Source organism: Gymnoscopelus braueri (assembly GCF_963280865.1).
Source record: "Gymnoscopelus braueri genome assembly, chromosome: 2".
Taxonomy (NCBI): Eukaryota; Metazoa; Chordata; class Actinopteri; order Myctophiformes; family Myctophidae; genus Gymnoscopelus; species Gymnoscopelus braueri.
Window position 1 is genome coordinate 37,841,930 of NC_137604.1, and position 24,202 is coordinate 37,866,131.

The following is a 24,202-nucleotide window of genomic DNA, read 5'->3' on the forward strand; positions in this document are numbered from 1 at the left end:
CAAACTTTCCACACACATTCACACTATGTTGAGGAACAAATGCCACCATTTTAACATTGGCCTGTTATAGTGCCACCAGCAGGTCTAATTTAGCAAAACAAAACAAAATGCCTCAAATCATGAATGCAGTGTCCTATTGCCATGCAAGGCCTAAGAATAAATGGCACCCCTTTCACATTGGCCTATTATAGCGCCACCAGGAGGCCACAATAACCTACCTGACCTGGCGGAGACCTGTGCTCCAAGGAGCACTTTTTCTAGTTGTCATAATGTTACGCATAGAATCAGATCGCCCTTTTGCCCTCATGTTTTTGACCACAAATGGAAATCCGTAGCTCCTCACTAACTGACTTCATACGTTTGCCATCGATTGAATGGATGAGGCGGGATACGCAATGTTTTTCTTTTTTTTACTCCTGTGGTGACCCACACGTGTTTGTGGGACCTAATCTCTCTACCTTCCCCCTCTGATCATCATACCCCGGGTCACAGACACCAAATGCCACCAAGCTGATTAGCTTTGCTGTCTCTTCTTAAGCTCTGTCTCTCTGAAACCCCACAACCATATCTATATCCCATACAGCCTCTGTGGTTTCATTTGTCATGAACCTTGCCTACTCTGACCTCTGGTTATACTTTCTGCGTCCATCTAGGCGCGAGGGTCAGCAGACAGCGGACGTGACGTGGTTGTGATTATACTCAAATTTGTATAGAGAGTGCAGACGCTCACACCTTAAAGAGTGCTCCTTGTAATCTAATTAGCTTCTTCCAGACAAGTGAAGGATTTTGTGAGAAGAGGTCTACTGTCCTAGTTTACTTTACCTTGCATCAATTATATCTGTGCATTCCTGTTATTCTCTAAAGACCTCAGATTTTAATAGATTAAATTACAACAATTACACCTCACATTCACAGTTTGGTAGATATACTGTATCAATAAGGGATCATCATTTTGCCATTCTAATGCCTTATCGGTCAAGCTTTATTTTCAGCCTTTTTGTTTGGGAAACCCGTTATGGTAAAGCAATTCTGTACCAAACATTGTCGAATCCAATCTACTTAAGATTAACCTGTCCCATATTACTGATCCATACTACACACATACTGTAGCACGTGCTGCATGCTGGGTGCTTTATGTGCACTCATTACAAGAGATTAACTTTGTACTGCTCTTTGGCCTTGTACAAGTAAAATGCTTTCTACCTGACTGTATCTTATGTATCTTGTACTAATGTCTTTTGATTACACTTTGTTCTTTAGTTTATATGGGTCCTCAGAGATGACATCCACATACTTATGTAAGTTAGTGATGATGGGTAAAAGATGTTCTAACAAAGTTAAATATTTATAATGATTAAATTAAAAGTGGTATGTTATTGTAAAAAACTAAACAAAAGGTGTTAATAGTTAAAGTAATACAATGCAGGTCCACAAATAGCGATTTTTAGCAGCCTTTGCTGGTCATTACCGTCACTGCAGGTCGTTCGTTTATTCCTGCGTTACCCAGAATTCCATTTGTTTTCACTGGAAGACGGAAGCGTTTCAAAAAGCGTTCTTTTAATTGTTTTATACTATCTGTGGATCGTTTCTCTTAGCTAGTGGAGCTTTAGTTACCATGAGCTGTGTTTTCTTTTGCTGTTGTTTTTCGATCTTCAAATCGTACAATCTCTTAAAAACAGCGTGAGATTCCTTTTTGTTATTAGCGCGGTAGTTCTTGGCCAAACAGGAAACCGGTGCGGTAGTTCCTGGCCAAACAGGAAACCGGTGCATTTCCTTTTCTGTTTTTCGGCCGGATGACGTCATTTTCGCGGGAATGACACCCTAGCCACCGTTTCAATATAAAATAGTTAATAAAAGGCTTTTTGGGGTGAAATTGGGTGTTGTGGGTGTTGTGAAATATTTGCCACTCACAAAAGATATACAATTTAACTTTAGTTTTGTTGAAAAAGTTACCTAGTATTACTTTAAAGCTCGATATTCTGATCATTTGAGTAACAGAAAATACAGTTTCAGGTTGGGATACCAATTTGATCAAATCAGGAGACCGAATCCCACCTGTTCCATTTCCAATTTTCTCTGCTCATTATTTTTGCTTGATCATTTCCAATTTTACTTGCTTATCCTGTATGCTGGACCTGAACATGTATTTTCTGTTTACTAAAGAGCTGGAGAGACGGGGAGACGCCTGTTACTCAACAAACACTCTATAGCAATGATTAATATGGGAATATAGAGCTATTTAACACTTATTTTAGAAGAAAAATCACTTACACCACCTTTAACTCTCTTACTGCTAAGGACGACTTATGACGAGACATCGCCCTGGCTGCCAAGGACAAGTTTGGACGAGTTTTGATTTTCTTTTAATATTTTATATATTTTTTACACAGAACCAGAGATAACGCGATCCGAAGATTTACTGCTCCATTCACTCCCTGTTTAACTTATTACTTAAAAATCCTGTATCTCGGCTCCTGTGTACTTTTTTTTTTACTATGTATTCTTTTCAAAGGTATATAAAAGCGAACGATTTTTTCCCCGCAGAAGCACAGTGAAACCCTCTGTGATTAGTAACCATCAGGGGATCGATCATACTGGAGATAAATATTCTGTGATTACTTCAAAAGGTAAGAAAAATTGAAAAATCGCTGGAAGTGGGTGCATGCAGCCAGAAATAAGTCTGGCAGTGAGAGAGTTAAATATAGATTTTAGATTAAATATTTCAGCAATTCTAAGCATACTTTACAGTGGAATTTGATAATAGTGCAAGTCAATCTCCGGATCAGTTCAATGAGATTATAGTATTAGTTACCGGTTCATATCTACTTATATAATGGAATTGTTACCTCTCGCGCTGACGCCACACCCAATCCATTCATTTGGACCTCTCGCCGCTGACGCCATACCCACAGCATTGATTTGGACTAAACACAACAACTACATATCACATGTCACCACTACACTAGCCACAACGTGCAAGCTGAATTTACGGGGGGCGTAGGGTACTTCTCATTGCTCACTACACATTTTCCACCTCGCAACATAATTAATTCTACTCACCACATTACGACCACACTGGACGGGGAAACACTTTCGCACCGTTTACCGTGCACACAACCGAACGCCGACGGCCACAGCCAAAGCAACACGAAGCGGCGGCCATTGAAATCTCTGCATCGCCACAACAACAACAACAGACGCGCGTCCCTCGCTTCAACCCCCGTTGCTTTCACTTTAGTCATGTCTCTATCACACCACACTCACGGTAATATGTCCGTCCTTCACGTGCCATGTACACACCAAAGACAACCAACACCACGCAGCCGCTTTTGTAATCTCCCCACAACAACACACGACTCGGCATCTGGGTTGCCACGTTGGCAAAAGACAAGCAGACCGGTCAGTGTTGCCAGATGTGCGCCAGAAACAAGCAAACACCTTCATGAAAAAAAAAGACCCAGCCGAAGGGGTCCGCGATGTTTCACGGGGGTCCACGAGGGTCCCAACACGCCCAGGGGGTCCGCGGACCCTCAGGGGGTCCCTCATGTATTTTTCTTGGGAAATTTTTATCCCACCATTTTGGTACCCCAAAATAAGCGCGCCCTCGCTAGAGCCCCGTGCGCGGGGGACCTCTAGTGGTTCATATTTCAGTATTTCAGCTATTGTTGATAAACCTCGGCAGCCAATGACCTCGCTCCATAGTTTTTAGGTTGTCTTGATTGTTATGGGTCAGAATTTGCTAATAAGTGATCACTGGTGTTATTCATAGATAGATCATAGTTTTTATTGCGTTAAAATTAGTACAGCATGATGGAATAGAATAGCTCTGTTACATACATGGTCATGTAACGTGTAAATAACTAGACCAGACAACACATACAAGACTTCATACTGACTAAAGGACTATCATGAGCAAACATCATACTTTTGTGCACAAATTGCAAAATCACCAGGTATCGTAAATACCATTAATTCAATCAAATCAATCAATACAGATATTGGATATTATAACACATCTGCAAATTAGCGTCCAATACATGTGGTTGTTATGGATATTTTGCAGAGCTGTATTTCCATAGAAGCCGGTGTTGATAAAACTAAGTGGCCATTGCCCTTTATAGGGTGTGTGTTCAGTCAAACAGTGATACAGTATCAGTTTTTTATTCATGCCCAGGCTCATATCAGTCAAAGTGGCTTCTCATGTCAATATTGAATGTGCTTTCATATGGAGTGACACACAATGTATGGGTCCAGACAAAGTGTTAAGAAGCTGTTGCTCAAACAGTACTTTTACCGACATGTAGATTTATTATTTTGCCAACCATACAAAAGCAAATAGTACTTTTACCCACATGTAGATTTATTATTTTGCCATACAAAAGCAAATAGTACATGTACCCACATGTAGATTTATTATTCTGTCCTACAAAGGTAAACAGCAGCTTGGGTGTTCACAGGTCACCGATTATCACACAGATTATGGATTTCAAATCAACAAAAGCTACACCCATGAGACTAAATCACGTACTAACCAGTGGAACGCATAAGTCGTTTTCTTGAGTCCGTACTTACGAAGTTAACCTGGTATTTAGTATGGCTTGCTTGTCATAATCCTTCAGTGACCTATGTTTTCTATCTGCTCTGTTGTGAGTTCACAATGCAAAGTTTATCTTAATAAGAAAGGCAATTCAAAGAAAGTATTAACTAGTTGACTACCAAATGGATTTAAACCTCTTCTCTTGAGTTTAATCTTGGTTAATCTCAGTCTTTACCGTGACCTCTCTTAATCCCAAGTAAAATTTCCTTTGTGGTCTGTTGTCATTGTTAGTTACCTTAAATTCTCTTAATCCTTAATTTCCAATGTGGTCTGTTGTTGGTTATTGTACTGACCTCCATGAGTAACATCAGAAAAAAAGGGTGAGATTCATAGAAAGAGAGAGTGCAAAACACAGCAGATTGTATGAAAAACATGGTAGTAAAAGAGGAGGACACGAGATATGATGTTTGGGGAAAACAATCTAAGGGAGTGTAATTGAGAGGCAGTGAAAGTTTGAGAGGCACCCATTGCGTGCTGTAGCTGACCTGGAGGAGACCGTCTGTGGCTAAAATATTGATGGAGACGAGGTAAATATTTTATTGTGAGGACACTGCAGCACAGTGTACCAGGGTAGCAACAGGGGAAGGAGGTATGGAATGGATGGGGAGATGATGAAGATGATGAGGATGAGGGCATTTTGTATCTGTTAATAGAGGGTTTGCGCATCCTTGACTTTGTCGCCTGTGTCCCTCTCTTTACAAAAACTGAAAAATCACAAGGGGATATGGACTGCCTGGTGCCCTTTTAAACAAGAAAAGGCCGGGGTGGGTGTGGTAGGACTGTGACCTGAATTACCAGAAATAATTTTACATTTGGATTATTATTTGTATTGTAATGAAAATTATGTCAGACATAAAGTAGCCTATATTAACTCTTTGACTGCCAGAGTATTTTCATAAAGTACTCCCCCAGTGCCAGCAATTTTCGTGTTTTTTTATTTTTATATTTTGAATTTTTCTCATGAAAATAATTTAAGGACACATAATGTAAAGACCCAGCACAATTCCGCCACTAGAGCGCAGCACATGACAGCTTTGATCATGTCGTTGGGTCTCTCTCACCCTTCTTCATAGATTAGACAAGGAAAAACATGAAAACGGATGTGACGTCCCCCCCATTGTTTTGATCGGCGAAAATTACGTTGTGATATACGACGGCGATGACTGATCGTCACCCAGACCATAGATTATAGAAGAGAAACTGTCCGTTTGTCCGTCATACCGTGTGAAAGACCGTTTATTTACCTATTTTGGACGAAAATGACTGGGGAAAAGAATCAAAAACCGGAAACGGAATCCAGGTCATGAAACCGGATGCAGATGTCCGTGAAGTAAGTGGAACTCGAGAATAACATTGAATATTAAGCAGCATAGCGCAATCAGAGATTAAACAATGAACGCGCGTCCAGCGCGTCGAGCGCGTCGACGGCCAACTGGACAAAGTAGCACTTGACGCGTTATCGCGTCGTCCGCAGTCAAAGAGTTAAAGTCCTATTTTAGGAATTGTTTGCAAATGCAGCTGATTTGCTTTTATCATCATAACCTCACTAAATAATTCACAAAACAGACAGTTCTTGTATTCTTTACATAAGCCTGACATAACAAATGAATTATTGATTTCATACAGAGAATTCTGTGAAGGAATCTAGACGGAATCAAATGCCTGAGCTTATTGTGAGAAAAGGTGGATTAAAATGGTGCATGTGGAGGTATGGAGGAGGTATGAGGAGTGAGAGAGATATCTGCACTCCATACAGGAGTGCAGATATCTCTCTCACTCCTCATACCTCCAGCCAACACAGACACAGACAGACAGACAGACAGACAGACAGACAGACAGACAGACAGACAGACAGACAGAGATTGTGTGTGTGTGAAGGGGGAGTTGCCAAGGGTGCAGCAGTGTGACGTGCGGTCGCGAGCCGCAGCCGTTGGCAGGAAGGTACCATCTCTCTGTTTCATTAGGGGTGTTCTGGCTTTATTGCAGCCTGCCTTTAAACCAGATTAGCTTCCCTACATGGGGTTTTTTATGTGTAAAATAGAATAACGTGTTACTGAATAGCCTCACCAGTGAACAGGACATTATCATCCTTATCAGAATCTCTGTGTAACGCACCCCCCTCCACCCCCGTGCCTCTTCATCCCCTTGTTTATCCCCGGAAGTCCAGCGTGGCCAGGTGGACGCAGGCAGGGTGAGGGGAGGGGTGCAGGCGCGTGACGTCAGACTGGCCTCACGGTCGGGAGGGATTACATATTAACACTGAGGAGCTGCGGGTGCTGCGCACAGACGACACAGGCTCACTGTAGAATGTGCTCAGAGAACGGCAGACTCTGCCTCCCAGCAGAACCGAAGACACAACAGAGCACCTAGAGGAAAGAGCAAGGGATTTACCCTTATGGACGGAGGGATAGAGGACAGCTTCTCCCCGGTCACCATGGAGGTGTGGAGCTCCTTCGTGTCAGATGAGGAGGATGAGGACGAGGAGGAGGAGAAGAGCAGCTCCAGCCTCGGGGAAGAGGTGGAGGTGACACACAAGAGGAGTCACCACGGCAACGGCAACAATAACAACAACGTCCACATCCACAACAGCAATCTAAGTGGGGAGGTGACGCAAGGTGAGGGAAGCAAAGGGTCAGATAGTGGAGGATAAAAGACAGGAGAGGAGATGTAGAGTCAGTGCAGAGGAGAGAAACTGGTGCCTTGAAGAGGCCATGCATGCAGGAGTCAGTGATATGCAATCAGAATCATCTTTACCCGGTTTCTTTACACAATTGGGGAGTGTGTTATGGATGATTAGATTGTTGACAGCATGGCTATGCATCGCTTGTTATGCGGCACACTGCAGTGACATGCGTCAAAGTGACAGTGTGCTTGTATTTGTATGCAGTATTGTTTTTCTATCCGAGTGCGACCTTTAGTTCATTATGATGCACTGCAGCATGCACTGTATAATCCAGTGATGTCATGCCCGCTACAGTACACACACACACACACACACACACACACACACACACACACACACACACACACACACACACACACACACACACACACACACACACACACACACACACACACACACACACACACACGGTTACTGACTGAGATGCTGTATGCATTAAGCACTGTAAGCCGGCCTGTCTTAGTGTCTGTGCTTCGTTCTAAGCACACATCCTCTGCAGATCTTCCACTCTTGTGAGTCCCACTGAGCTGCAGCACCTGGATGTGATGTCTAAATATAGTAGTGAGCTGGCATCTCTTTCCCTAGTGCAGTGTGAAGGTCATAGATGGTGAGTGTGCAGTTGGCAGAACCTGGCACACTGCAGCAGTAGCAGCCTTTTAATGCAGCATGTCTTTGGTTGTCATTGACAAACTGAACAGTGTGTGTCTTGGATGCAAGTAGCTCATCAGATCTAATCTGTTCTGTGTGAAGGTTAAGTTTGAAGTCTTAGAACACTTAGGTTTACATTGGTGTGATTTGTTTCCCCCCATGGTATTCCATCCTAAGTCTGTTAACTATTAGAAAGGTCTTATTCTGTGCCTAAAAAAAATGAAAATGAAACCATGACCTGAATATAAGCTGATATGATTTAACGGGTTAAACAACCTCAAACGTCCCCTCAGTCTCATCCTTGGTTTTAAGGGATGTTCGTCCCTAGTGTACATTTAACATGACTGTTGCCCTAGTTTCAGGTCTAGACTTGAATGCTGCAAGACTGCCCCCTACCCCCCAGTACTGTAGTTTAACCTTGGTAAAAGATGATTTTCCCAATTAATTTATTTTATTAGAATGAAAGATACATTTTCACTCGCCTTTTTAGTTTTTTTTTACTGAGACTGCCTTAACTCTACAGTTAATCTGAGTTCTGAGATAGCATCTGTTTTATTCATCCGCACTGTGTGGCAGTCTTTGTCTAAATGGGCTTTTTGACTCCCCCGATGCTGCGACCCTGGCATCCTTCCAGAGGACAGGGTACTCTATGCGGGAAAAATATCTGTCCATTCATTCCGTTACACAACAGGATTACATATACTATTGGATGCTTTGTTTTCATCAGAGATAAAATTACAGCCCCTGTGTTGTACGAGGATCTGGCACCGTCGCTGGAATGTAATCTGAGAACGTATGGCACAGGCTTGAGGATGTCCTTGAGCTGCATAGACTAGACATAATGACACTAACCTAGAAAGGTGTATTTTAAATCATACCATATTTTAGGCATTTAGCTGACTATCTGATCCAGAGCAGCTTGTTACACATGAGCAGATAGTTCAGTAGACTAATTTCTTTTGTAGACTCATACTACTTAATACTACTGATTTACTCATCAAGATTCAGGATATTACTGCTACTACTACTACTACAAATAATAATAAAAACTCCAAACCATTGAACTTATATGCCATAGGAAATCTATAGAATATATGATTCTAAGAGTTTTCTGAAGTACTCTCAATGGACATACTACGATCTAATTTGTAGAATGAAAATAAAATACCACTGTACATTTTAGAAGTAGGGAGACTTGATTTGTGTCAAGTGGGAAATCCAGTTTACAGCCAGGCAAAAACAAACTAACTATGGCTGTCAAAAGATTAAACATTTTAATCAGATTAATCACAGTTTAGCTGTGATTGATTATGATTAATAATCACCATTCGTAAATATGCCCAAAATATGCCCATCATTTTCTTTATTGTAGTGGGAACAGAAAGACGGAAAGATAAATGTGTATGTGTGTGTACTGTGGGGCGGGGGGGGGGGGGGGATAGCTGTCTACAATCCGTAACGGAGCCGCTCTGTAACAAATAAACTCACCTGCTAGAAGAACCTTACCTGACATTAGGACTTGATTAAAATATATTACAAAAATGTAATGCATTAACAACTCATTCACTGCCCACTGCCAGCAATTTTCATATATTTTTTAACTTTCAACAGGTCACAAAAAAATTATTTTCATTATGATCGCAAGTCTGATCGTTTGTAAACAGACAGGGTACGTGTGTGTGTCGCCCAAACAACAAACATTCCGATCGGCTCTGCTCCTTCTCATGCAGCCCTGTGTAAACACACACATTTCTCGACAAAGATGCAAGGTTCTCGTACTTGTTCAGCTCGCCACAGAAAATGTATACGTCCCTTATGATCGCGTGTCCGACTGTTTGTAAACACAGACAGTACGTGTGTGTGTCGCCCAGAGAAAAAATATTCCATCCCATTCCCTTCTCCTGTAGCACCACTTTCAAAACAGCTGCGCCTCGCGTAACACGGCAAAAAAAAAAGGCACTCGAGAACGAGACGTTCTAATGAAGAAGGTAAACAGGGACGGAAACGGAAATCTTCAAATTATGTTATTTCCGTATCCGGATGAGTTACAGTGAAAGTAGCCACTGCGGAGGATAAAGAACAGTGCGATCCTTTATAAAATCAAATACAAAATGTTTTTACGTTTTTTACGTCCGTGGCAGAATTGGTAATTGGAAAAGATTACGTTTATTACGTCCTTGGCAGTGAATGAGTTAATTCCATAAATTCTTTATTTCTGCATGACACTGTCATACTCCAAAGTATAGGTTATTAAGGTAGTGATGTGTTGTACGTGACATGATACAGGTACACCACAAGCACCACAAGCTCAACCTGGCACAATTACTTATCTCGTTCTCTCTCTCTCTCTCTCTCTCTCTCTCTCTCTCCATGAGACACTGAAGAGGGCATATAAGGGAATATACCAGGCCTTTTGCATAAGCCTGCATAAGTTGTTGTCTGAAAGTTCACTTGGATTGTTTAATTTACAAGTCAAATTATTTTATGCAAAGAACTTGACCACAAAACAAACAGTTATTATATTCTCAGTAATGTTTTCTTTTGCGTTATAGGTATGGGTTTCTTGACTGCTGATACATGCTCATTCGACTTGAATACATTTTAGCAGTGGATATTTTGTTTTATCGATAATGTGTTTGAAACATATTAAACAGGAACTATTCCATAAGCCAAGTATAACCATTATATAAAATAAATGCTGACCAAAAAGTGAACTGCATTACTTTTCAACTGTAGAAGATGCAAATACCCAATAAGTTTTGTTTATACCACAATAACTTGCTTTACTGTACATTTGATTGAATGTAGTTTAGATATTCTGTTCTGTTGCTTGTGGTTCTGGGGATGGAAACTTTTTGTTAAGGATTGTCTCTCCTTCCAGTCCACCCTGCTGCCAGTTTAGCTTTAGCATGTTGAGAATCCCTTGCCTTTTCACAAGCACGAACGCAATCAGACTTCTGCTATTTTGATAATAGCACAATTAGTAAGTGTGGGAATAGATTCTGTGGGAAAGCTATGGGCCACACATTCTTGAGTAGTTTAATAGCCTATAGAATACATTGTGAACTGTGTACATTTTCAGGTAATTGCAGAAATGTATGCAGAATGTTTCCACATGATAATTTGTGGATCACTTGATTATCTAAGCAAAACAATGTAATTAAAATACTATAGGACTGAAGTCCTGAGATAAGTATGCTGTACTGTGCAGACTCACAGCTGTTTCCTAAGAAAACATGTTTTAAAACATTAACTGTCTCCCAAAGTAAATGTTATTCATTTAAGTTACCAGTACATGTAGATAGCAGAATACATTAAACTTAAAGGTTTGCAATGGGTTTTGTGATGATGATGATGATTATTATAATCTACAGTATAGTTATTATTTTATTTTTTATTTTATGTGGCCCTATAATCTATGAGAAAAATCTGTGATTTGAGTATACCACAACTTCACAGTGATGCTGTGGTTTCAACTATTTTGGTTGCTGCAATTTAAATTAACCATCATCAGTCATTAAAAAAATCATGGCCAGCCTTCCATTGAATTTTTACAAGCCACATTTTAAAACATGTATGGTTTTCATTGGTTTTAACTGACATTATTAATTAATCTTACATTGTTGTAGGCAATGAAACATGTAATGTAAAATGATTGTTTCTTATAATAAACCCCATGGCTTTTGAATGATGCTGCAGGGGTGTTAATATCCGGCATACATCCCATCTGTTTGGCACAGAACAGAACAGAGATACTTCAATCCTTGTAGCACAGTTTCAGAGTATGTGCATTTCAGTGGGAGTCTCTATGAGCTCTGTGTATCTACTGTATCTTTGTATCTTTCTCTCACTGAATCTGTTTAATTAAATTGGCCACATCTAAGACTACACCTTAAATCAGCTTTTAAACCAGGTACAGATAGATTTATATGGTCCATACTTTATGCCCAGTAGAGCCCAGTAAGGCAGGCTCAGTCCATTAGGCTGATTAGAAACTGACACGGCCACTCAGTCATTGTGTTTTAGGCCACATTCCAAGCACTTCCAAAGTAATTCTAAATTACTTTACTCTAGTCTATCTTCTGTGTCTTTCTGCTAGAGATTGGAGAGGTGATTTAGGGGAATGGTATGATATACTTTGCATGTGGTGGTGATTGATTGATTGATTTTTTATTTGTTTTAGGACTTTAAACGTTAAAATGTTACAGTATACACATTTGTTTCACAACAGCATATTAAACCACATTTATAATATCTATAATATATGCTATATTATGGCATAATATAGTATAGAGTAATAGACAGCATTAGCTTAATGGGATAGTTCACCGCAAAAATGACATTTTTTATATCGATTAGTCACCCCATGAAGACTTGAATTCATGGATATTTTCCGGTTCCGGTAGGATACACAAAGAGTCTCCTTTGTGTCTCCTACCGGAACCACTGCCTACCGGTCTACTGGTCAAATTATTGGCTTAGGAATGAGACAAAAACAAAAGTTTAAACAAAAACAATTAAGTTTTTGGGTGAACTATCCCTTTTAAGGTCTAAATGATCATCTAGACTACTTCACCCCTGTCAGCTCTTCATGGCACCTAAACAAACCCATCATCAGGATGTAAACAGAGTTTCAGGTCAGTTACTAATCCCTCCCCTTCTGTACTACCTTTCAAGGTTCCCAAACGAGAAACAACATTAGCAGTACCCTATACCGTCCCCGTGCTGAGCTATATTGGTATGTGAGTTAGCTGGGTAAATAGACAGTGAGAAGCTCTTAATGGCGTCTTATCTGGCATAATGGGGATTATGGTAAGAGGATCAGTAATTGTCAGACCACATGGAGATGTTGTGGTCTGACCTGGCTGGGACACTTGAAAAGGGGCAGTTAAAGAGTTCATTCACACAAATCCTGTTTTTGAAGTGGCTCTACGTTTGTTCTTGTTACAATAAAAAGCTTGGAGCAAATAACGTAGGCTATAGAATGCCAGCTTAATAATGAATGCAAGCATCCTTTTCATTTCCATTTGGTAACTTTATTGACAACGCTGAGGAAGACCTGTTAGGTTGAAACGTGTCCGTTGCTCTGTCCGTGGAGATGGATGTGAAAAGGACATTTACTGTGTGCTGGCTGTTTTTTTTCTCAGGTTCATAACTTTATTAATGTACAATTTCCAACTGTTAAAGACTACAAATGGCAAAGAGTAGCAGAGCCTGTGAGCACTGAAAATATGACCACTTGTCAGGATTTCCTTTTCAGCAATTAAATACATTGCTATTTCTCTCCTCCCTTTAGTGCTGTGCTCGGAGAGAGTGGGCCAGATCACTAAGACGTACCATGACATTAAGGCTGTCACCCAACTGCTGGAAGAGGTAAGGAAGCCACACCACCACACACAGCCATGATTCTAAGTCATTAAACTCAGACTGATTGATTGATTGATTGATTGATTGATGTAGTTTATTTAGAAAGACATGAGAATAGTACATGACAGTACATAACAGTACATGGAAGTACAAATTCACAATACAAGGTCTACTAAACTGGAAACCCTCATTAAGCATTACGCTTGTTTAAGATGAGAACCCCATGCACACAAATCATGATGAAATATAAGAGGCAGGCAGATATACACACTACTATACAGAATGTCATACAATCAGCTTTCAGGTTACTGGTATGACGAGAGAAAAAATATATATATATACAAAAGAGGAAAATGAAGGAGGGGGGGGGGTAGGGAGGGGTAGGTTAAGACTTAGACAGGGGCCATTTTCGAATTGCAGCCTCCTGAAGGTGTATCTTTAGGGCAGTTTTGAAAGTGAGTAGGGTTTTACACTCCTTTACTCCTTTTGGACGGGCATTCCACATTTTTGATGAATAGCATGAGAACGAGTTCATACCCTTAGTTGAGCCAAATCTGGGTTGAACATGATCAGTGGAGCTGCCTCTGGTGTTATGATCATGGACTTCATTAACATTTTTGAAGTATTTTGACAAATACAGGGGGATCCCAATGTTGTGGTGTATCTTGAAGACCAGGCCCATAGCAAGTTGCTGTACTCTGTCCTCAACCCTAAGCCATCCAATCCTAGCAAAATGAGCAGGGGTTAGATGGGTTCTGTGATTGAGGCCAAGAAGTAGCCTTACAAGTTTGTTTTGGGATGTTTGGAGCCTTTTTTTTAAGGCCTTGGAGGTGTTGTGATACCATGAAGTGCATGCATAATCATAATGACCTTGAATGAGGGCCCCTGCAAGAATCTTCAGAGTATTCTTACTGACTAGGTGATCAATCCTCCACAAATAGCGTGTTGAGACAACGACAAAGACAACTAACAGTAAAACAAAAACCAATGAAATTATGTCTCAACAAACGTCAAAATGGTAACTGTAGTCTAAATGTGCTTCTAACTTTCTAGAAAAGCATGCATTTTCAGAATCTGAGCATATTTGTTACCCGATGCTGCATGTGGAAAAGGGTTTCTTTTCATGTAACCCTCTAATTCTGCCCTTTTAGAAAGAGCGTGACCTGGAGTTGGCGGCCCGTATTGGCCAGTCTCTCCTGAAGCAGAACAGAGAGTTGACGGCCAGGAATGAAGTGCTGGACGAACAGATGGACATTGCCAAGGAAGAGGTAAAAACCCATCACATCATATACTGTAGAATATATATTTAAGCACACTTGGTTATACAGGCACATTTGGTCACTGAACTAACAATGACTTGTTACTTCGCGATCGTATCTTTTCCTGTATGTTATTTGTATTTATATACAGTGCTAAGAGGTGGTCTCTACTGTGATTATAGGTGTTTTAGTGCAGCTGACAGTGATCTTACCCATAATCACAACCTCATCATAGCCTCTCAAATATGATTGCTACTATAATTGTGCTGTTTATGTTTTATTGTACAGATTGCACAGCTTCGTCATGAGCTGTCCATGAGAGATCACCTGCTCCAGTCCTATGCCAGCACCGAGGAGATAGAAGCATCTGAGTCCCGCTCACCGTGAGTGTTCATCATCACATACACAGCAATCTGGGAACCCATTCTGTTAAAAAAAAGGAAGAAAATATATATATTTTTGGCTCTGGGGGCACCATCTCTTTTTTTGTGTAGAAACAGGAACTTGGTTTGGCTCCTCCCCTTTCTTAGTCCACTTCCTCCCGGATGCTTCTGTGTTTATTCCTACTAACAACAACACTACATGTTTAGGGCAGTGGTGCTGACTTGAGAGATTACATACACAGAGGAATATACTCAGAAATATTACTATTACATACATCTCTGAAGGAGGTTGTGCTTTCTCTTGCTGCATATTTCTGAAAAATATATGTAGATTGAAAGATATATATGTGTATATTAAAACACATTCCACGCCAGAGTTTAATATCATAATGTACTCACCAGTGCCAGCGATTTATTGTTGATTTTTTGTTTTTTTCACCTCGCCACAGACCTCGCTAAATACCTTAAGATCGCACGTTCAACTGTTTGTAGACACACAGGGTAGCTGTGTGAGTGGCCCAGAGAAGAAATTTTCAATCAGCGATCGTCCATTTTGCAGTAGTCGCAGTTTCTATTAAACAGCGTTCAGCGCGGAGAAAAACAACACCGGAGATAATGGCGGATTAGGGGAAGCTTTAGAGCGGCGGCGGATGGGAACGAAAATCTTCGATTGACATTTCCGTTTCCGTTTCCGGTGTGCTACAATGAAATGTGTCACTGTGAGGGAGGCCTACAATGACATGTGTCACTGCGAGAAAAAAAAAAAAAAAAAAGACCACTTCGCGTAGAACTACGCGACTGGCACGCTGCGCAATTAGTTAGGTTCGCGTAGAACTACGCGATTGGCACGCAATGTGTTATAGAAATCATATAAAAAATATCAGTTTAATTGGTGTAAAATCTTGAAATGGCTATAAAGAAAGAAGGGATGACTAACCCATCACTTTCTCCTCTGGTCCTCTAGAATAAAAAGGAACGAGTCGGGCAACTCTCTCAACTCTCTCACCAACCTCGTCCACTATGACTTCCTGCATCAGAAACTCAAAGGTCTGGAGGATGAGAACCGCCTGCTGCGCTGCGAGGTGAGATACACCACGAGATCCAACCTGAAGTGATTGATGCAAGCTGAAGGTTTCTATAGATAGCAGTGTTAGTGAACTTTCTGGTCTTTTTATTATAAATGTTTTTTTTTAAATAAAAGCGATGTTAAAGTTTTGAATTCAATTGGAATCAACTGTACTAAATCAACAATACTAAATTAAATTGACATGAATACCTTTCCCAGGCCAGTGATCTGGAATCAGAGACCACCAACTATGAGGAGCAGGAACAAGAGCTGGTGATGGTGTGTGTGGAGGAGCTCAGTAAGTACCACATAATGAACACACCCATGTAATCTTATTCCATACAGTATTTATGAGACGTCCAAATTATAAGCGCTATTTTTAACCACTTAAGCCCCATACTGTATACTTTGTTGTACGAAACCTTGAATTTACATTAAGTGTTGAAATGGAAAATGTGTCCAGTGCCTTTATTCACGGTGAGAAATCGACCTCCTTCTGAAATTAAATTGCGTTGCTTTATGGCCGCATAATATTCCCGTTCTGTGTGGATGTAGTCATGACACAAACAACAGTTGGAAAAAATATATTTTGGGACGAATTTATCACGGAAAGAAACGCCCCCGGTGTGTAAGATCCTTAACACTTTATACTGAAAATGAGTTGGAAGCTAAAATTGTTCATGCAGGTGGCTCATGGCTTAATGTAAAATGACTGTGTGACTGTGTGCTGCAGCGACGGTGAACAAGCAGGTGGTGGACTTGTCAGAGGAGCTGGCCAGGAAGGTGGAGGACTCTTACAGACAGCAGGAGGAGATCAGTTCACTGCTCGCTCAGATAGTTGACCTGCAAGCACGCTGCAAGGGGGTGAGGGAGGCACATGGACGCACGCACACACTCATAGAAACACACACACAGTAGCACGGTACCCACATTGCCTCTGACTGATCATGTCCAACCAAGATTTGGCACAAACAAGGGGTTGAATTCGTTTTCCTGCTATGCAAAAAAAATTTAGAAAGCCCTTCCAAAAGTAGTGAAGGAGTGTAAAACCCTAACCTGACACCGTCAAATGGAAGAAGCTTGCGACACACATTTGTTTCACAGCCTACTTCCCATCTGAGACTCCGGTCGCAGAATCGATGACAGACGGTTTTTCTTTTTTTCAAGCTACTAGGCAGGTGATTGGATGATCCCGCCCCTAGCAGCCGCTGATTGGTTCGAACACGCAGTGTTTGGGCAGCTTTACTCCCTGCGCAATCCCAGACCTCCTTCCTGAAATCAAATGCAAATGAGATTTCCGGAGGGAGGGGGGTTTACCAGGCTAGTAAAACCCTACTCTCCTTCAAAACTGCCCTAAAAGAGTGGCTGCAATTCGAAACTGGCCCCTGTAAAAGTCTTAACCTAGCCCCCCCCCCCCCCCCCCGAACTGTTTACTGTACATATTTTAGTTTTTCTTATTTTTATTTTTAAACTGTTTATATAATGTTCTGCATAGTAGTGTATATCGGTCTGTCATTTAATGTCACTATGAATTGAGTACAAAGGACCCCAATTGAAACAAGCCATAGGCCTTTTTTTAATTTGAACTGTACTTTCATGTGTTTTTTTCTGCAAACTTCTAAATAAAGTATTCAATCAATCAATCAAAAGTACATACTACATACACATAGATACTGTTCCGTACATACAGTATATACCGATTTTCTATGACTAAATATGCTAAATTCATTTTCACTTTCTGTAAAAATGTGCTTTACCTTATTCATACATGCCGGGAGCTTCCGATAATGTACAGACATAACGTGCTCTTGCGCACACGCCTAGGTGCCCTCAAGGACGTTACTGTACATAAATCAAACACGCCCTTCCTAAACTCTTATATAACACAACCCATCAAATATTTATCCATGTCTCTAAGCTGTTGCCTAGTTCCTCTCTACAAAGGCCCATATCGCTGCTAAGATAACACGACTCTGTCTTCCAATCTGTGCGTGTAGCTGACCAATGAGAACGAGGAGGTGAACCAGCACCTGAATGCTTCCAGGGAGTGTCAACTACAGCTCAAATCAGAGGTGAAGTCATTTCACAGATAAAGATCATAAAGTACATGAGTGTGATTTGCAGTCTTCTGTGAAGGTTATTCGGGTTCAGTATTATGTTTTCCCTCTGGTCTTAAGTTATAGCCATAGAGTAGTTTCGTCGCTGTCGTTACTTTTCAGAAAATGGAAAATGTGTTACCATTGCATCCAATGTAGTTATTAATTAGTCACAAGTTCTTGTTAACACTTTTAATTGGTTTAATATTTATAAAATGCACAGACTAACTTTCACTTAGTTTTATTCTCTCCAACAATAGCAGATCTTCAAGCTCTGCTATTGTTGGAGAGAATAAAATTAAGTGAAAGTTTGTCTGTACATTTTATGAGATATTTTATAAATATGTGACACGTTGTGAGCTTGCAGATGTGCTATTTTTGTACTCTGTAGACTCTGTAGTATGATGAAGTGCATTGATAAAAAATACAAAAAACCTAAAAAGTTGAAATATCGTCACCTTGCTAAACTAATGGCCTAAGTAATTTTTTGAGGAAAATTTTATTTTTGCCTAAGTCAGCTCCTCATGACACTGGCCACCTCTGGTAAAATCGCCTATATCCTAATTGAAAAGGATCATGCTATTCCCGCCCCTTTTAGTATAATGGCCTAACTCCCTAGTGTGACTTAGGCAAAAATAGGCATTTTTTTTGGCCTAAGTCACTTGTTTTTGTGACTTAGGCCAAAATAATTGCCAAATGATTTTGACTTAGGCCAAAATCATTTAGCCTAAGTCAGGTTTAATCCTATTTAAACCTATTTAAATCTCTTATGTTACATAACTAACAGACAGTGTTATTTCTAAATTAATTGTCATAATTTGTTATAAACGTTTTGGGTGAAATGATTAAGAAATATCCTATAGGATTGTTTTGGATCAGTTTTATTTTTTTCCTGAAAAACTTAAAAAAATGACTTAGGCCATTAGTTTAGCAAGGTGACGATATGGAGATTCAAGGTATGCGCCCGACAGCAACGACAAAATACTGTACCTCTATGGTTGGTTGGTTAGTTCCTGTAACGTTTCCCTCCTTTACACTTTGACTGATCTCTGTCTCCCCCTACCTGCAGCTAAAAGACTTGCAGGACAAGTACTCTCAGTGTGGGGACATGCTACGTGAGGCCAGAGAGGACATAAAGAACCTGAGGAATAAAAGCCTGCCTAACAGCACAGTGCAGCGCTACAGTGCTTTAGCTGCAGTGTTCCCCATGGACTCCCTGGCAGCTGAGATAGAAGGCACCTTCCGCAAGGGATTGGACAGCCCCGCCCCCATCGAGTACAAGTCAGTTTGTTAAATGTAACACCATTGTATATAAGAAATGATACATACTATTATATAATGATATACATTTCTAATCTCACAAGTCAAGTCAGGTATTTTGTAACTAGATACTCTATATCTATGATATTTATATCTAGTTATCATATTTAACGCCAAACATTTTAGATATTTTAACTCTTTGACTGCCAGAGTATTTTCATAAAGTACTCCCCCAGTGCCAGCAATTTTCGTGTTTTTTTTATTTTTATATTTTGAATTTTTCTCATGAAAATAATTTAAGGACACATAATTTAAAGACCCAGCACAAATCCGCCACTAGAGAGCAGCACATGACAGCTTGATCATGTCGTTGGGTCTCTCTCACCCTTCTTGATAGATTAGACAAGGAAAAACATGAAAACGGATGTGACGTCGTCCCAGATTGTTTTGATCGGCGAAAATTACGATGTGATACACGACGGCGATGACTGATCGTCACCCAGACCATAGATTATAGAAGAGAACCTGTCCGTTTGTCCGTTATACCGTGTGAAAACCCGTTTATTTACCGATTTTGGACGAAAATGACTGGGGAAAAAAATCAAAAACCGGAAACGGAATCCAGGTCATGGAACCGGATGCAGATGTCCGTGAAGTAAGTGGAACTCGAGAATAACATTGAATATTAAGCAGCATAGCGCAATCAGAGATTAAACAATGAACGCGCGTCAAGCGCGTCGAACGCGTCGACGGCCAACTGGACAAAGTAGCACTTGACACGTTATCGCGTCGTCCGCAGTCAAAGAGTTAAAACTAATATGAAATTATAATATCACCATTTGTTGTTTTTAACACCATAGCATAAATCTTATAACTATACTGTATTATAAATAATAATGGGCAGCCCTTGTCAATCTGTCTACATCAAACATATATAGATAAATAAAAACTATACATACAGTATAATAACATAATAACAACACGTCTTGTTTTATCACTTTGGATAATAGGATACGAGAGCTTAGAGAATGTAGTTGTGTTGCATCGCAGACAATCTGACAATAAGATCCAAGGCTATTTCTTGCACTGGAACAACAAACACATTAGTCAGTGATGTCATGGTCATCATGCAGTCCCGTCCCTCCCGACAGGAATCACCCGTGGCGCGTGTTCGAGACGGTCAAGGTGGTGAACAGGCTGCGGTCTCAGTGCAACTCTCCAGCCCTACCGGGGTCCAGCCCGGTGTCAACCCGCTCCAGTCGAAACAGCACCCCCCGCACCAGCTACTACGGCTCGGACAACCCCAGCCTTAACCTGGAGGACCGAGTCTACTCCCACCACAGCCAGAGAGAAGACGGCAATGAGTAAGTCTGCACATGCACATGCACAATCTCAACATTCTAGGTTCAAATCCTGTTCCCATATATTTTTTTGTCAGCCTCCTCTTCCTCTATCTGGGCTTTCCTGTGTGTCTTAACTGCACAGGCCAATAAAATTGTACATTCAATTTTATAAATGTAATAAAAGATTAGTGAATGTAGAGGGATGAGAAATGTATCTTAATACACTTTAATATTTGTATTTTGGGTTTGGGTTCATGAGCTACACTGTATGTTTCCGTCTTGCCTGTGATCTCTTCATTATTAACTTGTCCTCATCTTCATCTCTTTCTCATTTATCTCTCTCAGTGTGAGCGGTCCGAAGCGTCTGGGTCAGCCCGGTACCCCAGGAGGTCGGGATTTGGAGGCCGCTCTGCAGTGCCTGTCGGCGCGGCAGGAGAACCACTCCTCCGAAAGGCCCTTCTTCGACGTGGAGCGCGAGCTGAAACTCAGGGCCCTGGCGAGGCACTGTGAGGAAGAGGAGGGAGGGGAGAGAGACGGCAGAGACGGCAGAGGAGGCAGGGAGGGAGAAGGCTCCAGTGGTTTCCTGACGCCCGGTAACGACAGCGTGGGTTCGGCGGCCTCCTCGTCTACGGGAACCAACTACTCAAATGGCAGCAGCTCGTACGGCGGCTCCTCGTCCTCTCGCTCCTACCTACCTGACCGCCTACAGATCGTCAAACCCTTGGAAGGTGAGCTGATACAGTAGAGTACTGTATGTTCAGGGATGTTTATTGTTTATTGTCACTGGTAATACAGCTGGTAGCAACAATGCAGGGAGTGAAATGTTCTCATTGAGCTTCCTCAACAGTGTGGATAACAAAATAAGGTAAAATAATAAGAAATGCTAATTAAATTAAAAACAATTAAATTAGCAATACAAAATAAACCAGCATCTGCACAGACCGTACGTAATTCAGAAAACTGGAATCAGTTATTTTATGTTATGTGATTGATTGATTGATTGATTGATTGTGGATGCCGTAGTCAAGTCCAGGGGCGCCGATCCCGCGGGGGCCTCGGGTCCACAGCCCCCTCACTCAACTGATGAGCCCCTCAGACCGGGGCCCAATTTAATTTCCATGACTATAGCGCAAAGCAGCTCTCTGAAGGTTCAAATGGTGCCCGCGACGGCCACGAGAGAGACGCATTCAACACGCCGGCCGTTAACACCTATAGAACAATAGCGCAGGAATGTAGGAATCTAACAACCCCACCCAGCCATCAAGCCCTTGTAAACCTGCTCTGTATAGTTTGATGTGTGGCTGCTAGCATCACCTTGCTTGTTCTACTCCACTACATCTCAGAGGCAAATATTGTACTTTTACTCCAATACAATTATTTGAAAACTTTAGTTACTAGTTACTTTGTAGATTTTGATTATTATTACAAAACAAACGGTAACCACTTCAGCCCATATCAGCTATGTGAAAATAGCAGATCTACAAGCTCACAATGCTCACGAATCACATTTGAGGCATTGTGAGCTTGTAGATCTGCTATTTTCTAAAGATTTGTATACATTGAAAACATTGAAATGGGACATTTTGTATAATGAGTACTTTTACTTAGTACCAAGTAAAAGTATTCAACATTTTTTAATTCTACATTGCATTGATACTTTTACTTAAGTAAAACATTTGAGGATGGGACACACTGAAGGATGGGTAGAGTGCTGTTAATGTTGTTTTATGGTAATTTAATTAATTAATTAAGCAAAAAAAAACGTGCGCGTACATGCCCGCGACGCAGTGGGTGGGGGGGGGGGGTGCGAGTGGTGGTCAAGTTCAGCCCCCATGGCCACGCACAAAAGCCGGCGTCTTTGACCAAAGAGCTGCGCAGCATATAGAAACTAACAAGATATGACACAGTCATATTATACCAGGTTGCTCTCTCCAGCGTCCCCGCACGGAACCAAATGGACCCGTGGTCCTGTTCCTTTCGCTCGCGGACTAACAAAAATGGCCAAAATGGCAGTAAATAGTTTATGAACGGAGCTAAATCAGTTTGTGTGCCTCAAGGGCTTGTGTGCGTTGTCTTGTTTTTTCTGGGTCGCTGTTGGAGGCGGCGCTGTGTTAGCCTGGGACCAGACAAATCTGCCAGTGCAAAAAAAAAAAGCCCTCTGCGACTTGGGTCTGGCACCGCTCCGTTGTGAATCCACTTCCTGCTCCCGAAGTCTGGGGTGACCAATCAGGGCCCAGTATTCAAATATGGGAGACTGTAATTGGTAGTTGGTTGTAGGTCTAACCAATTGCGTACAGAGCCATTGTTTTGATCCCGCCCCTTGGGAAAAAAAACGTCCTCATTGAAGCACCAGACTCATATCCACGCAGTGATATAGTCTGGCTACGCGAGGCTAGCTGTGTGGTGGCGACGACCACACTTTTTTTTTCAACCAACAGCGCCACAGACCATTGAGATACATGCAGTGGCCGAACACAGTATTGTGGGTCGTCTTTAGATCCATATTCTGAGAGGACATTGAGCCCTCATTGGCTAAAGGACCAGCCAAGGAGGAAAAAGTCACGCAAAAGTCATGACTACGAGTGTAGATGTAGACCAGGTTTTGCAACCTGGTAAAAATATACAAGAGAAAACAACGTGGCACATAAAACATACTGTATTCTATGGTTACAAATGATTCGCTTACAAAACTTAAGCGAAAATTATGACACAGTTGAGGTTGTAGGGACATGATCAGTGAAGCAAGATGTAAGAGACCACATCTCTTCCATCACTCATCATCATCTCTATCTCTCTCTCTCTCTCTCTGTCTCTCTGTAGGCTCAGTAACTCTGCACCAGTGGCAGCAGCTTGCTAAGCCCAACCTGGGGGGGATCCTGCAGCCCCGGCCAGGGGTCCTCACCAAAGACTTCAGGGTGTTGGAGACAGACATGCAGCATGTCTACAGCCTCAACGACCTGGAGGAGGATGAACCTGACCTAGTACAGCTCCCTGCAGTGCACAAATGCAGCATGGGTAAGACCACCAGGAAATGGCTTTTAAATTGGGGCGAGCGCACACACGCATATACAGTACATGCATGCACACATCCGATGGCACATGCACACAGTAGACATGCATACACAATGTCTCACAATCTAACATTAAACCACTGGCAAACCTCACCACCTGTGTCAATTTCCCCAGCATTATCATTTTCCATTATAATCCTCATTCTCTCACCCATCTTGTGCTGTAGATGCATTTTGGATTGTTTTACCCAGCAGTAGGTAGTTAAGTGTTTGTGTGTGTGTGTGTACCTTCTCCCATCCATGACCCTGTCCATCAGTCTGTCCATCTGGTCACAACCTCCCCCTGACCTCTCACACACACACTGTCACCACCTGCCAAGTCCTCCAACCATCCCTCCTCATCCCCTCTCTCTCCTCCAGGTAAGGACAAATAAACACACACACACACACACACACACACACACACACACACACACACACACACACACA

General features: G+C 41.5%; 1 protein-coding gene across 6 annotated transcripts in view; it reads left to right on the forward strand.

The window, feature by feature from the left end:
- hap1 (huntingtin associated protein 1) overlaps positions 1–24,202 on the forward strand; it is a 50,766-nt gene that overhangs the window by 24,750 nt on the left and 1,814 nt on the right. For 4 of the 6 annotated variants that reach the window (XM_080452010.1, XM_080452012.1, XM_080452011.1 and 1 more), the window contains exons 5-16: positions 13,225–13,301; positions 14,447–14,563; positions 14,843–14,937; positions 15,902–16,019; positions 16,223–16,301; positions 16,737–16,867; positions 18,001–18,075; positions 19,169–19,380; positions 20,511–20,723; positions 21,048–21,430; positions 23,523–23,717; positions 24,031–24,133. In XM_080452010.1, coding sequence (XP_080308136.1) covers positions 13,225–13,301; positions 14,447–14,563; positions 14,843–14,937; positions 15,902–16,019; positions 16,223–16,301; positions 16,737–16,867; positions 18,001–18,075; positions 19,169–19,380; positions 20,511–20,723; positions 21,048–21,430; positions 23,523–23,717; positions 24,031–24,133 — 1,798 coding nt within the window. Of the gene's footprint in view, positions 1–6,960; positions 7,213–13,224; positions 13,302–14,446; positions 14,564–14,842; positions 14,938–15,901; positions 16,020–16,222; positions 16,302–16,736; positions 16,868–18,000; positions 18,076–19,168; positions 19,381–20,510; positions 20,724–21,047; positions 21,431–23,522; positions 23,718–24,030; positions 24,134–24,202 lie in introns of those variants that run through there. The other 2 variants (XM_080452013.1, XM_080452015.1) reach the window with 2 other exon arrangements.